Source organism: Salarias fasciatus, chromosome 7, assembly GCF_902148845.1.
Source record: "Salarias fasciatus chromosome 7, fSalaFa1.1, whole genome shotgun sequence".
Classification (NCBI taxonomy): domain Eukaryota; kingdom Metazoa; phylum Chordata; class Actinopteri; order Blenniiformes; family Blenniidae; genus Salarias; species Salarias fasciatus.
The window spans coordinates 16452023-16470655 of record NC_043751.1 but is presented as its reverse complement, the minus strand read 5'-3'; the positions used below and the strand labels follow the sequence as shown (position 1 = coordinate 16470655).

Here is an 18633-nt window from a genome sequence, read left to right as displayed (position 1 = left end):
AGTGTTGTGTGTCTCACACACAACGTGGAAAACGGTCAAACAGTAGAAAATACGTGACACGGCTAAAACAGGCCAGGCAGCTGGAACATGTGAATAACCTTGAAGACTGACTTGGTTATTTAAAGAGAGCCTGAAAGGGTTCCCTTTTCTGAAGGTGAGGCGCAAAAGTCCGCATCACTGTAAGAAACCTGGAGGGTTCAGACAGACCATAAGAGAATGAAGGAAGCTTGATTTTCGGTCTGTGTGTGTGGCTCAGTTGGGTTTATTTTCTGTGTGAGAATAAGCTCTGCTGCATCAGGCTCTGCCGGTCTCCACAAACATGCTGGAAGCCATCACTGGAGTCCCGACTGAGCCGGTCAAACATCAGGTGCTCGCATGTGGAAGCTGACTTTCTGATCAAACTGGGGGGGTTTACAAGCCTCGACTTTGTTGTTAACAAGCAGATCAAAGGCTTTAAAATACTGGATGTCAAATTCTTTGGATGGCAGCGCGGATAGCCCGCTGTGGTTGGAGCAGGTGGAGCCAGGGCAGGAGAGGGACGGACGCTGCAGCTGAAGAACAAGGACAGTGGAGGCTGCAACTAGATACATAACAGTGTGTAACAAACATCTGAGAAGTTCCGTCAAAACAAAACAAAACTGGATTTTGTTTGCAAAATCTTTTTTCCAAATATGAGCCGAGTAAAAGAGATGATTCGAGGAATAGCAGGTTTGCCCTTTAGGACATGTTGCTCAAAACAGAAAATTGAAGGAAATACGGAAAGGAAACAGAACCCTCGGAGTACGCTCGGTGTGTGCCTATGAGGACAGCTTAGAAATTATCTTGTCCAGGTCCTCAGTCACTGTCTGGCACCGACTGTCTCTGAGGCATCCATCACAGACAAAAGGCATAAAAATACAAGAAATTATAACAAACTCTGCTTTGTGTTGTCACACAAATTGCTCAACAAACCATGTGAAGAGAAACATCCCTGATCTTTAGCCCGGAGATTCCAATATGAAAACAAATACACCAAGGATATTGACCAAATGAAACATATACTCAAGACACACACGGGAAAATGTACATACACACTCTAAGTAGAAAAATGTGATGTGCAAAGCGATGACCTTTCAAATCTGAAGACATCTTGTGTAAACATGTTGCTTCTGTGTTCCACAAACATCCTTGAGGATCAATGCTGCATGAAGAGGCTACTGGAAAAACCAATATGTACACACTCAGACAATGAGCACACAATGATCTCAAGAAGACATCATTAAATGATGAAGCTACTTGAATTCAGGGCAAAGCGTCTCATGTGGCACATGGGCAAGCTCGACACCTCCAACCTGGACAAACTGACAAAAGACACCCAACAATCCTAAAAATGATCTCATTTACATTGCCCAGCACTGACTGTGTTCTTGAAACTTCGAAATGATCAACGTACAACTGATGTCTGAAAATCGTCAACAGGAAGTAGCATAAAATGATACTGGAAGCTTAGACTTTTCAGTAGCACAACCACTTTTGACATTTGCTTTTGGATTCTTCAAGAGAACAGCCAAATTATGTTCTCCAGGAATAAGGTCAAAGACAAGATGAAAAGTGTCACTTAGCCATAGTTTCAGAAGCTGTGCACGTTGTGCACAGATGAGAAAAGGACAAAAAAGACGAAAAGACTACAATCTGGACAGCACTCCACCAATTACAGTGTTGTCGTACAGTAAGTAGGTAGAAGCCACTCTCAAGAAAAAGCCCTGACAACCTGCTGTTTATATGAACTTCTGAAAGTGAATACATGAAGAGCTGAATGTGAAAACTTTGTGCGGTAAACACCAACAAGCAAATCCAATCTGCAGAGAGGCGATGTGGCGGCGGCGGCGTTATTATAATATGAATAATGATGAAGATGTTGTTTCACAGACTTTCCAGAGGGAAGCGACATTAAACTGTGGAAACAAATTGCACAACAGCCTTTTCTCTGAACCGAGATATACGGCAAAGTGGAAGCGCTGACATGAACCCCAGCGAACATCTGTGCGGAGACCTGGAGATAGCAGCTCAGACACTTTCCATCTAATTTGATGGAGCCTGAGTGGATCTGCCAAGAACACGAAGGAGGAATTAAACTGCCGAAATCCAGGTGCGCACAGCTGCAGATACTTAAGAAGAGGCAGCGGCAAAACGGTTGACACAAGGACGTCTGCAGCGAAGTCGCTCATTTGTACATAAGAGACTTTTAATAATTTTGCTAAATTTTCTGCAGACATACATTCACTGTGTCATTATATCTGAGGATAAAGTGCTGAAATACTTAGTTTTTCTTCCTGCATACACACATCATATTTGCCAGCAAGCAAGCTGCTGAATGATCCTGAACGATCACCGTGTTAAACTCACTGCTGTGCGACTAACACTGCCAGCACCGGAGCTGAACTGTGGGGGGATATAAATGAAATTCCCTGTTCTTCACCTCAGACGGGCCGTGAAGCGTTTTGTTTTAAATTTATCTTTACCTGGTTGTAGAGCGCACACACATGCAGCGCCGTGTTTCCAGACGCATTCTGGGCACTCATGTCGGCTCCGTAGAACAGCAGGTGCTCCAGATGTTGCACGTGGCCATAGCGGCATGCCTGGAAAAAAAAAAAGAAGAAAAAATAAATAAAAAGATGAGGACATTGACTTTGTGAGAGTCACTCTTTTTTTTGTGTGTGTGTCAACTGGCCAATCAAAATAAGAAAACTTTTTCTTAACAATGTAATAAGGCAGCAGGCCTGGAGCAAGCCTCTGGCTGCCTCCTTTTCAACAAAGTGTGTTAAAACAACTGTAAAAAAAAAAAAAAAAAAAGTATATATTTATATAAGCGTATATATAAAAAAGCCTACTTATTTTCTTTGCACATAAGTACATTGAAAACTAAATCGGTGCAGCAGCAGATCATCAAAAGCCTCACTTAGAAATTCCAAAACATTCAAATAAATAAATTAAATAAAAGGTTCAATCTAGTGAATATTCAGCCCAGACGTTTCCTTGGGCTAATACCTTTTGTCAAATTTTCTTCTCTCAACAGCCGCTTAAAAACAGACAAAATCTTGTTTGTATCACCTGAGGCTAAATGTAAATTTGTGAAGTTACTCTGGCAAGAGCTGTGCCTTTTTTAACTTCTTTGTTTCACACAAGTGAGAACAATAAACTTATTTTTTTTAATCTAATCTCATCTCCTCTCTTTTCTCCCTGCATGCTGAGATTCCGTCCTGTGTCATTGACAAAAAAAAAAAAACAGCACACGACTCTCCACAGCAATTGTTTCCCCTCTCTCCTGTGTTCTGTCTCACTAAGAGTGTGTGACAGCACACAAATTATGTTGGGATTGTTGTTGGTTATCAGCCTGACTGCAGTGTATTCTATTGTACACAACATATACCGCAAGAATACTAACGCCGGGAAGGACGCGGAGAAGAGGGACGCTTCAGGAGGGGGATGTGGAAGGAATGAAATGGAATAAAAAAAAATGTGTGGAGCTGAAGGTCTAGTGGATTTGTTATGTGGTATCTTATAATTGTAAAAGTTATGACCTGATTCAACAGCTACTCCATCTAAAGCCCAGCTGTATCCAAACACTGATAGGACACATATAAAATGACAACTTATAACCATTCTCCTTTTCTTTAAGTCCCAGCAGTGACAAACCACTCAGTACACCACTGTTTTTTTTTTTTTTTATCTTAAAATCCTCTCACATCTGTGGTTTGTTCAGAAGAGGTTGGATTCAACTAATCAAATAACTGCAGAATGTCATCATAAATCACTTTTTACTACTACTTAAATGGAGCCGTGATAGGGTATGTGTGTCTGCTATTTCTTTCTGAACAAAACCAAGGAAATTCCTGTTTAATGTTTTATATAACACATGAACAATAACAATCCAGAACAAATCTCGTTATATCATATTGATTGAGAAGTAATTGAGAGGGTCAGTAGTGATTTCATCTAAATGTTTAATAAGTCTGGATGTTTTCGTTTCAGAAGATGAAGGGAAATTTTAAAAATGAAGATAATAAGACGCGGTGATGCAGCGGTGGTGTGTTTCCTTCCACAGACCAAAAGTCATGCATGTGAGGTTGGTCCATTAATATGGATGTGAGTGTGTGTGTTTGCCCTGTGATGACCTGTCCAGGGTGTTTCCTGCCCTTGCTCATTGTGAGCTGGGACTGGCTCCAGCGCCCTGCGACCCTGAACAGGATAAGCAGGATGAAATTGGATGAGTGGGCGGATGGATGGATGGATGGATGGATAATGAGACAAGGAAACATGTACACCGTTAAAAAAAAAAAAAAAAAAAAAAAAACCCTCAACAACATTCTTCTACCCACATAGACCTACACTCATTAACAGTGGCAGACATCGGCAGTGGTTCAGTATTAATTGAGACGCTTCCTGAAGCAAAAAGCCCGTCAGTGGGAGGAGAGTCAGAAGAATATTATACGGAGCGCCGGCTCATGCTGAACTGCCGGGTGTAACGGAGGGAGCGGCTCGTCATCGACTGGCTGAAACGGCCCGAGGCTGACTTCAGAGCGGGAAAATTTGGTGATCAACTGCTGAAATGCAGAAATCGAGTGAATGCCACAGTAAATGAAATAGGAACTCAGGATATTGAATGATGTCTACATTGGGGAAACGTTATTCTGCCCTCACTATTCTGTGTGTCTGTTGACCTGTGCCTTTTGTTTATTGGCCGGCCCAACCGGTGACGGTTTAATAGTTATCATTAAATACAAACAGAGAGGGGAAGACTGCTGTTTCTCTCACTCTTGAATCTACCTGATATCGACGAGCGTTTGTGTTTAGTCCAAACGCCCTAAAACCTGCATCTTTCCAAAAGTCTGCCCGGCTAAAACTTTTCTCTCCAGTTATTGGCACTGTGGTGTCAGTTCAGGTAGAATGTAGCTTCTCCTTTCTTTACCGAGCAATATTTTTCCAAGTTTTTAAGTAAAAGCAGTGTAGCATTGTTATTGACCTTTGTTCTAAACATGCACTGAGTGGGAGCAACACTCTGCATACAGAACACCAGAAGAGTTTATTTCCAGATGGACTGGGTCAATAAATAATGCTGAGTAGCAATATCCTCAGGAAAAAGCTGGTGTTGCGGTGCCTTTAAGGTTGAAGGAACACACTGCCGTGCGCTGCTCAGACACAGTGATCTGCACCATCACACACCAGGGAGACCCGGCCATCCCAGGGTGTGAACAGAACACTGTTGGCCACTTAGCCGGCGCTGGGATGAGTCCGCCATGGTTACAAGTAAGAAGAACGGCGACTGGACAGAGATCAGAGGAGGCTGTAGCGTCCAATTAATTCACCGGGATGAAGAAAGAAGCATCAACCTTATTGACTTAACTTGAAAGAGCAGCATAAGTTCAGGGATGTTATGAAGAGAAGAGAGTCTTAAATACCTCTGAAGTTACTCATACCACCCTTGCTGCGGCTGATTCTGACCATTTATCGCCTGCATTTTACACACGTCTCGCCTCCAGGCTGCTCAGTAAACATCGTCGAGGCTGCTACTTGTGCCTCCACGGCGTTTCTGTTTGTGTCAGGGGTTTTCAGCTCAGATCTGAGTAGTGACAGAAAGACACCAGAGGTCTCAAGGTTCTTGTCCAGTAAACGGCGCCAAACGGGCAGCTTTGGGATTCCACACTTGTGCGGCTGAAGGAGGCAGTTTTTAACGTAGCGAGTCTGTGCCGGCGTTCTGATCAAATCTTTATTTGAGTTTTTGATGCAACAGATCAGGGTAAATATTTTTTAATGGAAGCCTTTTTTCAGTGACTGAAATCTGCAAAGCGGCGCTGAGCTGATGCAAAGCACTGCGTTCACTCCTTTACAGAATGAGCGTTAATGATGTTTGATATCAAGAGAGGATACATAAACAAAACCAAGTACTTCAGTTCAAACCTAATTGGCCATCAGAGTGTTGTTTTATCAGCACTCCCAAGTCCCACCATTTTGCAGCTCTGAGAGCGGATCCACATACGGTTAGTCAAATCCGAACAAACACATTTTTGTCAGTATATCTGCCCTGCTCATGGGTCACAATTAAATTGCTTTAAAAACCAAAAAAAAAAACCTGAGTGGATTGATATGTAAATGAGAACTAAGGTGTGGATGAGACTGTGTAAAAAGGTCATTCAGCTGCGGTGTAAATATTCAGCTCTCCACACACAGCGTTCCTCTCAGTGTGTGTCTTCTCAGGTTTTCAGAGTCGAGCTAAAAGAAGCAGCTATTTAAAAAACCTAAAAGCCCTCTCCCTCAAAAACACACAACTGTAAAAGCCTGATTCATACAGCAGTTGCAACATTATGCATGAACCATTATGCTTGTTTTTAATCCCGTCTGTATTCCACTTTTTTCTCATCAAACAAAAAAACTGGGTCTTTCTAAGACATGCTGCTTTTATAACTGGGTACACTGCCCAACTGAAGCAAAACAAAAGACAAAAAAAAATGTGTCAGCACCATTGACAGCTTCAGGAGGAGGAAGAGAGGGAAATGATTGCCTCCTCACTTTTTGTTTAATTAATTTGGAAAGAAGAGATTGATTTCTTCCCAAAGCCAGCCAGGTTATACTGAGAGAGACGAATGCATTTACTCTATTAAGCTGGCTACACAGCTTCCTGCTAAACCAATGCAAATCTACGGAAGACAAATCCACAGGATTCGTCTTCAGTAAAAGAGAATCGGATCGGTAATAGCCTCGCTGACACGGTCACTTTTCTTCGTCAATATATGTTAAAATTCTTTCTGACTGACAGAACAGATTGTCAGGTTTACACTGAGGATAGTGATCTGACTGCTGTGCAGGTTTATATGCACGGAGAATATTATCATGAATCAAATAAATGAACTTGTAGAAACAAAAAAAAGAAACACTTTTCAAACTTGCATTTGCATTCTAGACACAACCCATCAGCGTGGAAGTCTGCTTCTTTATGAGACCTTGTGAGCTTTGAAGCGACACTTCAGAATTGTGATGCTACTTTGACAAGAAAGGACTGTTTAAAGGGAAAATAAAATCGAGTTTAAAAACCACGTGTCAGGATTTAGGAGTTTATCTGATGTCAAAGTTGTTATGGAATCCTTAATCGTATTTGAAATTGTCAAAGCAACAACAAGTGGGTTTGTGTGTGTGTGTGTGTGTGTCACTGTGCACCACCTGGTGTATCTCCTGCCAGCCGTTCTCATCCACACAGCCGACCTGGGCGTGATCGTGCAGCAGCAGCTCGCAGCAGTAGGGGTCTCCTCCCACCATGGAGCTGTGGTAGAGAGGAGTCAGCCCCCTGCTGTCTTTGTAATCAGGAGATGCACCCAAGTCCAGCAGTGTCTGATGGGCAAAAGAAGAAAAAAAAAACCCCAACAGTTTCAAGTCTTCGGTTGCCAGTTTCAACTGTGTTTATCGTCACCATGCAGTGAGAATTTCAGACAGACTGGAGCGGTTAGTGGTAGTTAAGCACCTGGAATCCCTAAACTGGGCCTGGAAGACGCTGCAATACATTTCATGTGAATCAGACACTTGATCCATCTTTGCTTAAAAAATGACTCAAATCTTGAAATTAATTTTAAGATATTTTGGTGAGAGATACTGGTACCCTGCAGTTTGGATCAGCTGGATTTGGTTCATCAGAGTGTAGGTCGTTGTTACAGGTACAGGATGTAATCAATGTGTCAATGACCATTTCCAGGTTTTAAAAGAGGTGTGTGTGCAGATTGTTGGGATGACTGGCTATACTTAGGGATGTTACATGATCCAGTGATCCAGTGACATTGGACATTAGTATTATGAAAATTATGAAACTAAACGGAAATGACAAATTCCAGTTCGAACAATTCTGTCTCGACAGAGAACCAGTGGAATGACTCACGGAAGCCCCTTTCATTTAGGTCACAGGCCTCCTCAAACCAGAACATGCAAGGCCGCTCAGAGGCGATGCTACTCAAAGAGGGACGTTCAGCCTCATATATTTTGTAATTACTCGATCGCCTGCCATACTCATCTGTGTAATCACCTGCTGCCTTAGATAACAGAGAGAAAGGCCCGAGATGGTCGAGTAAAGGAAATAAAAGCGATGAGTCAGCGCCTGTTTGTATGAGTTATACTCACAATAAGAGCAGTGTGGTTCTTGCTGCGAACGGCCTTGTGGAGGGCGGTAATGCCATCTTTTGTTCTGAAGTCCAGATGTGCCCCTCCACTTTTCAGCACCTTGATGAGCTCTCCACATCCCTCCAACTGCGCTGCCAGCGTCAAAGGACATTCTGTGAAATCCGGGGACGAGAGAGAAAACAGAAATCCACATGTTTCCTCTGACAATCCGATGGATTCCTCTCAGAAAACAAGCATCAGTCATGTGAAGCTGTGAGCGTCTGATGACAAAGATGTTTATAACAGTCAAGGTTAGAGACGTCGGCTGCGAGTTTTCATTTCTCGTGACTCTGCATGTGGACGACCGCAATTGTCACCCTCCGATCTGACTAAAGCGACCGCTTCCTGTTGGTTTTCCAACAACCTATTCTCTTGTTCGCCTCCCTTCCCGGCTCATCTGCCAGACTACAGGTCACCAGGCAGAGAAATCTCCTCCATGGCTGGACAAACATTTGCATATACATGAGAAGATTAGCAAAGAGAATCATCCGGCTTTACCCGGCAGGCAGACGGCTTATTTCACAAAATCCATACATGGTCATTTGTGATTAAGACAGAAGAAAAGAAAGACAATGTAGAAGGAAAAAAGTCAAATCAAGCTTGGGGAAAAAAAAGCAATAAATAAACAATTCATTCTTACCTCCTGTGTCTGGATCATGAAAGTTAGGGTCAAGGCCTTTTTCCAGAAACCTTGAGACCTTCTCAGTGTTCCTTTGCTGCACATACTCCATAAACTTCTTCAGGTTTGCCTAATGGAGGGAGACAAGGGAGAAGGGAGAGGGGGAGGCAGAGGAAGAGACAGCTGTGATTGGGCGATGTCAGACTCATGTAGCCGAGGACGTTTAATAATGCAGCCCAGAGATGAAAGCTAAAGTCATTGCACTCTCCTTCTATGTTTGAAGCTTTTATTTCTGTTAGTCATGCCAAGTAAATGGACCATGTGCAGGAGATATATCAGCTATTATAGGACAGACCAAAAAAGACAGAGAACAGCCTCTGAAGTAACATCGAAATGCAAGACTTCTCCTTCAGAGCTTAGCGTTGATAAAATGAGATAAGGAAGCAACATCTCTGCTCCGGTTCAAAGCAGGTGAAGATTTTGTGACAGCATCTCAAAGCAACTACATCACTAGGTTTGATTGTGGAGGTTTTAATCCATTATAACAATTAAATAAATAAATAAATAAATAAATAAATAAAGCACAATAACAGGCAACAAAGAAATACATATGCAAATCCAACCTGTCCTTGAATATTTTTACGCACGCACACACACAAAATGTAAAAATATTCAACACTTTTACTGAAGCTGGTTCAAATCTGACAAATACAGGGACAAATGTGAGCGGTGAGCATCACAGGTTCCTGTGGAACAAAGGCTTTGAGCACATAGTGAGCAGGAAAACACGGATGAAACCCTTATAGCCTCATCACTCAATTATTGCAAAACTGGCCAGTGTTTGCAGTGTTCGAAGAGAACTTTCATTACTCCTGCACCCTCTCAAGGTTCTACAGCCTCGCTCATTACATAACAGTCACACATGCACGACAATCCGCGCTCAGCTACACACACAAACTACGTTCTTTAGCATTTAAGGTCAGTAAGAACTTCAAACTCACAGATTCGTGATCGCAGAGTGGATCAGAAAAAGAATGCAGCAGCTCACTCACCATGTGCAGCATCGTACAGCGCCAGTCCCTGCGTCTGAAAACTCGCACCCTCCAAATGTCACATCACAGACCTTCTCCTTCTCCTCCTCACACCGAGGCATCTGCAGCCTGCTTGCCTTCACAAGCCCGCTTCTCCCTCTCGCACGCCGCAAGGAACTGCCGACCGCTACTCTGAACCATCCCCAAGTCAAACTGAGTGAGAGAAATTCACTACGACTTTTTCCTTTTTTTTCTTCTTTTTTTTTTGTCGGATGCGCTGCGAGGCAGTTGTTATGGTGATGGGACACAAAGACAGCTCTGGTAGCCAATGTACACATGAGTGGGAAGAGCACCGAGGTTGGGTTTGTAAGTGTTCGTCTGTACGAGAGCGTGTGTGTGTGTGTGTGTGTGTGTGTGTGTGTGTGAGCACATCATTTGTGCGCCCCGCATAATGCCTGAGATAATGCCTGGAGGATTGTTTGCCAGTGATCAGCCAGATCTGATGTGTATTTTATTGCCTGCTGAACAGAGGAGTGATAAAACAGCTTTGTAATGATTTATCCTCTTCGAAGAGGGTCTTAATAAACTCTCGCTGTCAGTCTCTCTCCATCTCTCACACTTACAAAAAAAAAATGCACATTTCTGGCAAAACACAAAGAGCATCTAATCCCCAGTCATCCTCACTTACTAATTAAATATTCAGAAAAGAATCAGATGGAAAGACAGTCTGTAATACTTCAAATCATGAGCAACTGGTGCACAGACTATGCACAATCTGTGTGATTTGCAAGACCAGTAATTTGCAAAAGAATACGAACAAAACTATGTTTCAATCACATCCACGATTAGGAAACAGGGCAAAAGAAAGTTATTTTATTGCACTATCTGTTAAGGAGCAGCCATTTGCTCACTTCAAAACCCAGTTACATTAGCATAACTTTATAATGAAATGGAAAGTTGACAAGGAGAAACTTGAATTCGTTAACCAGAAGTGCCTGCGCGGCAACATTTTACAGCCGACATTTCATGCTCAACACATTTCACTGTTTTATCTCGTGGCAATTTATCAAAGAAAAAAAAAATCATCCAACTTCATCCCCTGCACCTTTTGATGCCTCCTCTTTTAGTTACTGCAATTCAGTTTCTTTTTGACTTCGTCAAATGCTCGCTGTCATGTTCCCAGCCTGGAAAAGAAACCGGAGGGAAGGCATCGGGCACAAGAAAGAGCGAGTGTTGATGTTATTTCAGCCATCTGTGCGTGGAGACGTTCTGGGAGGAATCCTTTATTCGCAGGTTTCTCTTTTGCATACGGGTTTCCATCCTGATCACCTAGATGGCAGTTTGACAAGAAAGAGAACCATCCTATGCAGCAGTTTCCCCACTTTATCCGCATTTCATATCACGCTGCTCTAAAAACTTCGTTGCTTGTGGTTCTTCAATCACTTGACAACTCTATACCTACAATTAGCAAAAGAGTTTTCAATCAGTTATGTAAAAGTGTTTTTAATTTCTTATAACTCAGCTGCGCTTCCTCCTGTTGGATTTCACATTTTGATGCTGAAAAAGGCTAAAAAAGGCCGTTATTTCACATTAATTTGACCTGAAACAATACGAAATAGACATCTAATGACGTGAATTTAAATTAACTGAAGATCAGCAGTCTTTTATGTTCAGAAAGCGTATGAGGTAAAATAAATAATCCCATCATCAAATGTAGGTATGTTGGCTTCTCTCGCAGTCAGCTGCATGACAGACTGTCTGAAGTCACTCCATGAACCGCTGTAAGCTGTCGTACTCCGCTAACACGGGAACGCCGATCAATCACAGTAATGGGAGCTCGTCGATGAACTTTGACAGACTCACTGTTGAGGAACAGACATGGACATGCGCTGCTAAAACCGAACCGCCAGGAACCATTATCCGGCAATAGTGCAATTACTGGTGGTCACTAAATGCAACAGATGAGCAAAATACAAAGAGAACACATCTTCTAGCATATCTTGAGTAGCAAGAATAAGGAGGTTTGCAACAGGATGAAAGCCCACAGAGTGCTGATCCCTACAGCAGCGAGTCCTGCTTCAAGAGCCCTTTTAACACGCCGATTTTGTTTAGAGGCTCTTTTCCCATTATTACTATCTGTGTGTGTGAGGATTTCTTTCTGTGCTGCCTCCACAAGCAGTACCTTCAGTGAAACATGCCAGACGGTGTATGTGTGCATTTGGTAACCCCGCAGTCTGAGGAAGACTAAGAAAACACACATTCACTGAAAGTAGCCTCGAAAATGCTGAGAACCGGGAGAACACACACAGACACAAAGACGCTTCAATCTAGTATATAGAGAGAAATGTGAGAATTTCTTAAAATATCCAAACTTAAAGGAGCAACTTACCTATAAGGTATTGCATACAAGCATGTTTCTATACACAAAAAAGAAACTTTTTATAGCGTTATTATTGGAAGCATGGCTTTTAGATGCAGACGTAAATTGGGGCAAGAACAAAAAAAAAACAAAAAAAAACAATGAAATTCTGACTTCAAAAACTATTGCAGACTTGTGAAAGAAACTCTGAACACCTTCTGTCGTCCATCAGAAACAAAGATGCTTTCAACATCAAGCTTATTCAGCCAGCGAACAGAGAGGCACCGATCCAGTCACCGTTCAATAATGATCACTAACGCTGCCGGAAAATCCAAGGCAACACTCATCTTTCACTTTGAAGCAATTGTTTTAACATGTAGCTCATCCTAACAGACGCAGTTTTGAAGTGTCTCATCTCAATTCTCAAACTTCACACTTCATGCTGAGCAATAAGTGCTTTGTACTGGTGTGACAACGACGACAGCGACTTCTGCAACTTGACAAAAATACTATTTATGGAACAGAAACCAGCAGGGTATTGTGGTTTCAGTGTTTCATGAAATCTGAACATTGTATATACTGTATGACAGTATTTAAAAAGCGTTTCCATCAAGGTAAATCTTAAATGACAATAACGTACATTTACTTATTTAGATGTGCTTAGCTGCCCTCATTAAGACGGAAAACCTCGACTCAAAGTTAAACTGATGGTCTCTGCAATTTCTGTACATCCAGTCCAGAAGCTCCCCGCCGTGCTGGATCAAGAAAAAAAGAGAGGCACGGAATAATGAAGAAAGTAAACAGCGAGAAGGAAAGTGAGAAATGAAAGAGTTTCTCATTTCAGTATGCCAGAGTGTGAAAAAAAAAAAACAAAAAAAAAAAAAAAACCCTGCAGCAATAATCACTTCCTGGAATCTATGGCAACTTGTTAAACCAAGACGGTAGCCCACAGTGGAGGTTTGATTCTTGGGATAAGGTGTCCTTGTGTCCTTGTGAGTGTCACAACACGGACAAACAGTGCACGTCTTATGGTTTTCTGTTCTGCTATTCAGATATCTAGTTATTTCATCAATCTATTGAACAGAATATTGTTTTTTAAGACAGGAGCCAGGACTTAAGAACATCTCCAGGACATTGAAGGCTGGCTCCATTATTCCTACAGCCAACACATTTAAGAGCCACAAATTACAGGTAATTGTCTCAGATTATTTTGGATCCTGAACATGAAAATGTCTTTTTGTCTCCTGTAGATATGTGGATTTCTATATGGATACTAATGAGTGGCAGAAGCTGAGTGCAAGAGCTTTTTTCTAGTTTTCAGGGAGAAGAGGATAACACTTTCTTCTTTTTAGTTTAGTACCCTGAGGAGGTTCTCATCTCCTCCACCACCGAGGGGGATTATCTGCAAGTACCTGATAAAAGCCTGGGTTGGAGGCCAGGAATTACAGGCGACACGCGTCCTCGTGTGCCTCCATTCTCTCTTACATTTTCTTTTTTTTTTTGCGATAGTTTCATTAAAAAAAAAAGGAAGCGTACACTTTTGGTGTCCTGTTCAATCATAGCTCGTGTGTGATCGGTGCAGAGCTCAGGATTGTGACACAAATACAACACCACATACCGGACGAACATATGTGTGTCAGACACTTTCACTGCCCTATATTTACTCTCATTACCACATGGCTCCGTCGCCCCTGGTCCTCTCACAGCTGGCCTACAGTACGCTTCGCCATGGATGAGTGGTAATTACAGCGCTCACCAACATGATGCTTATTCGGGAGGATCATATACTGCCCCGATGTGAGCTGGCCCATAAAATACACACATGCTCTAAACCGTCACAACTGCTTAGGCGGTAAACACGGTGAGCGAGTGCAGTGGGTCGCTGGGATGCTCTGGGGAGAGTCAGGCTGATGGGAACACAGCCCAAACAGTAAGGAGAGAGCATGAGCCGAGAGCAGGCGTGGATCTGATGCCCCCCCCCCCCATCGTCGCCGTCACCCAGCCAGAAATATCACCAACAGTGTACTGTGAGGATGATTATATGATTACATTGAAAAATACTCCCACGTTCCCATTAGGAAGTTCAGAACTACTGTCGGCGACATGAAAGTAGGCATTTCGAAAGGCATTGGCTCACAGTGCAGGAAACCAAAAAAGACCGTTCAAATCTGTGTCTGTATCGCAGCTGTGACACAACCGATTTCTATGCGACTTCTCTGCGCCTCCGACTCATCAGGTAAATCTTGTCAGCATGAAGCTGCCGCCTCTGTTCAGCGTGACAGACGGCGGCACAGAAAGCACTCCTGACAGTGAGTGATAGGCGGATAAATCTGACCCAACACTGTCACCGGGACTCATGCATGAACAAGGCGGCTTAAAGCGCTGTTAATTTGATTTAATTAAATACTTGTAAGCGAGGATATACGGAAACGCATGTCGACTTATCAATGAAACGAACAGAATGTGCGAAAGAACAAACCCTGCAAACCACTGCCAGTCGGATCGCACGTTAAAAGTGCATTTCTCTTTCTGTGTGTGTCATTACATCAGCAAACAGAAACAACCTTATCTGGCACAGAGTGTTCCCGATTCGCTGTCTGTCTACTCTTTGTTGACAGTCACTTATATAAAGGCTGAAGTAAGAGCAGGCAGGCCTTGACCTCCGTCTCCCAGATGCTTTGTACCGAGTCCGTCCCGCTGCAGGGGCGCTGCATTTTAATTAGACACACAACTTCCTGTTGGATGCATGCAGAATCCTTCCATGATATCAGCCTCTATTTACACAGCAGTCCTAAGAGAAAGGGGAATTTACACATCTGTTCAGTGAGACAACAGCATCTTCTCATTGCGTATGATAAAAAGGAGTATTTCTATAACAAACAACAGAAGCAGAGGTCACAAAATGACTTCGGACGTGCTGAGGCTTATACCAATGTCTGGTCGAGATGATTCTATTCACGGTGAAGTAAAAAGACAGATTATTTTGTGAAAAACCATAAACACACTCCCAGTAATTAAGAGTGATGAGGTGAGTCATCTGTGGTAAGAAGAAAAACATGCTCGGTGAGAAAGGATGAGTTTCAGAGTTCCATCTGATTACTTAAGCAAACAGTGGAAAAAAAAAAGGGGGGGGGGGGGGGGGGGTTTATGAAAAATGAAGTTGAGAAACAGAGTAAAAGCTGGCGCAGCTCACAGAATAGGCTTTGTAGATCCCATAGCATCAACATGGACTTAATCATTCAAGGCACCAAATGAAAAATAATGAGAGGAACACAATCTATTCACTTAGCAGCCTTGCTGAGAGAGATAAAAGCGAGAGGATTGCGCGAGCAGACTAAGATATACTTCAGGTCTTTAGAGGAAGCACAGAGCGGAGTGGAGGTGGTGCTCAGTAGGAACGGGTCGGCTGCAGCGTCCAGATGAGTCGGGTTTGCTATCAGAAACAGAGGCTTCTGTTTTTAAACCTCCACTCAAATGGCTCTGCTAGTTTTATTTGCCAGTTTATTCTATAATTCATGGATTTATTGCAGAGTATGAGGGTCTAGAAGCTTGTTTCCATTAAAAATGTAACGCAATGACGCTGTGTGGCAGAAACGCGCAAAAAATAAAAGGGTCACGTGAGACGAAGGAGTAGAAGGAAGCAGTTATGATAAAGAAAAAGAAACTGAGAGTAGATAGTGCCAGGATTCAACCAACAAGGAAAGGCATTACATAACTCCTGGAATGAGCACACAATGTAGTCAACATGCTTAAAAAACAGTAATTCACCAATTACAATGGCAGATTATAGCCATGCATCAATAAAACAAACATTATACAAACACTCTGCACAAGTTCTTAGTCATCTGCAGGGAAAACACAGAATTCACACACATGCATTTTGAGATTATTAGGTTTACTGCAGGTGAGACTTTGGCTACTTCTAAAGGCTTCACTACTAAATTCACAGAACAGTAAGAGAATTAATTCACAGAAGAAACAACGAATAACATGCAGGACAAAAATAAAATGATAATTTAAAAAGAAAAAGTCTCAGATGAACATTTTATATTGTAAATTAAAACTCTAAGTGTGATGTCTGAACATCCCCCCTTCATTTACTGATCTTTAATGTTTTTGTTTCACTAGTGCCACATTTGTATTGTGCATGCAGCTGAGAGCCAAGACCAGGGTCTTTAATGGACAGTTACTTTAGGGTAGATAGATTAATGGAACAAACATGCAACAAGTTCTAAAAAACATAAGTTACTTCACAATAGACATTAACCACTCTAACACTCACTTGTTTCCGAACAGGAAACTTCCTGACACACATCATAGCTAAGAGGTCCAGACAATAACAGCACAACATAGTGGCCAATAAACACATTAAAGAGCGTCCATAAATACATCACTGAGTACAAACTAATGTAACACAGAGAGACAGTGAAGAGTAATCAGAGGGAAAATACTGGGGAAGACTGTGACAATCCTATAAGCTGTCAAAGAAAGACCAACAGCGGGAGAAACTCCTCACAACGTTGACATTTTTGGAGGTTGATTACTCGCTCGACACGTAAACACATATATGTGCGCCTGAGGCACAGGTTCGGTAACCTGTTGGGCTGCTGTGTGTCTGATATCCTGCCACCTCTGGTGGTGTGTGGATCAATAATTGCTTTGCTGACTGAGCTCGAGGCTGAGGCACGGTGACTATCGGAGAAGCCTGGATGGAAGCAGCGAGCACTTATCCCTTCCACGTCTCATGTGGTCACACTTTGTGCAGCAACTCCTTGTATAGTTGATACACACTGACACTTCAGCAGCTTCTGAAGGGAGAACTGAAGCCACAAGGTTCTGCAGAGACGGTCCTGGGACATTGACGTCCATAGTGTCAGGGTATAACACGCAGTACGGCGAAGGTATTCCATACGCTGCAGAGGAAAATGGGTCATATGGTGTACTGGAACATCCAGGCCTAATGTGGGTTGGAAGTCTTCAAGCCCCAATAGGATACACAGTCCAAAGTGGTTGAGGAGAGCAGAGATAAGACACAAATGGCAGCCGGTTGACCAATCAGACTCCGCCGTGGTTGACACGGAGCAGAAAAGGGCAGCGGTGTTTAGCAGGGTTCTGTGAAATTCCCATCAGGCAGCAGCTTCTGAGAGATGGAGCGTTCGATTGAGGAGATTCAGCGGAGAACGGAGAAACTGGAAACAACCGTAGAAAGTGAAACTATCAGTGGCCAAGATTCTCGCATGCAGCGACAGTGACCCGGCTGAGAACACAGGTTTCCGTGCCCCTGTTCATCTGAGTAAATGCGGGGCAGGCAGTGGCGTTCAAACCGGCAGCCCGGAGAGCTTCGTTTGCTAAGATGTTGTCAAAATGTATTTCCATGAGTTAAACAAAACCGTGTCACTTTCTAGAATCCAGAGAGAATCGAGGAGACTTCCCAATGGTTTTATTTGTGTATTTGTGCAAATCTAAGTGCCAATTGGTTTCACTCTAATGTTTTTGCAAATAATGAACAGGAAAAGATAGGCTTTTGCCCTTCGCAGAGGGACATCTCAGGGGGGAAAAAGGTTGGAAACTACGGCAATATTACACTGAAATATTCAGGTGATGTGTGTATACTCCTCTCGTGTATTTATCAGCGCACTGGGAAGATATTTTATGATTATAGGACAGCAGAATTGAGAAGTTAGATTTTTAAACTTCATGAAAAGCTAATAGCAGTCAGTTACTTTTTTGACCCAGCTCTGCCTTCATCTCTCAGAAAAAACACAATTTTCTTACTATCATAAATAGACAAGAATAAATCCAACCACTGAGCGCCGGTCAACGGCGTTTCTGTGAAATATTTTAATTAGAACTGTATGAACTGCGAAATATCAAGTTCATATTTATTTATAATGTTTTTTTTCAGCCTTTACTCAGACAAACAAGCACATCGAGCTGAATTTCCAGTTGAGTATACTACACTGACTGTGCTTTTTGTCATTCCAGTTCATGCTGCTGAATTTCCCTCTCCATTCCATTCATATTTTTTTTTCCCTACTTTATTTTCTTTTCATGTTTGCCTGATAGTTTTCCCTCCCACTCTCAGACTATTTACAACTTGTCAGTCACTGCCAACGCTCACTATTTGTTTCAATCAGACTACAACTGCAGTCCACAATGAGGGACCGGCCATTTCTAAACACTTTTTAAAGCCTTGACTGGAGGACTGTTTGAAGCGCAGAACAAAGACTTGAAGCGACACACTAATACTCATTTCCACAGAGACTGTTGGAAGTACATTTAACTTCTCATCTCGCCGGTGGATTTAGTCAAGCTGTCCATTAAACGAACATATTAATTAACATTCTTGGCTGAGAAAGGGTGTTTATATTCTCCAAAGACACAGAGCCGCTGCATACGACTTCATGCCTGTTACCGCGGCTTTGTTGACGCGTGTTTTGTCTGTA

The 18633-nt window shown here is 42.5% G+C and overlaps 1 protein-coding gene across 2 annotated transcripts in view; it reads right to left on the bottom strand.

The window, feature by feature from the left end:
* Positions 1 to 18633, bottom strand: part of shank3a (SH3 and multiple ankyrin repeat domains 3a) — a 119693-nt gene that overhangs the window by 64724 nt on the left and 36336 nt on the right. For both annotated transcript variants that reach the window (XM_030096899.1, XM_030096900.1), the window contains exons 4-7: positions 8819 to 8927; positions 8140 to 8291; positions 7195 to 7362; positions 2502 to 2618 (exon numbers count right to left, since the gene is read on the bottom strand). In XM_030096899.1, the coding sequence (XP_029952759.1) occupies positions 2502 to 2618; positions 7195 to 7362; positions 8140 to 8291; positions 8819 to 8927 (546 nt within the window). The remainder of the gene's footprint in view (positions 1 to 2501; positions 2619 to 7194; positions 7363 to 8139; positions 8292 to 8818; positions 8928 to 18633) is intronic.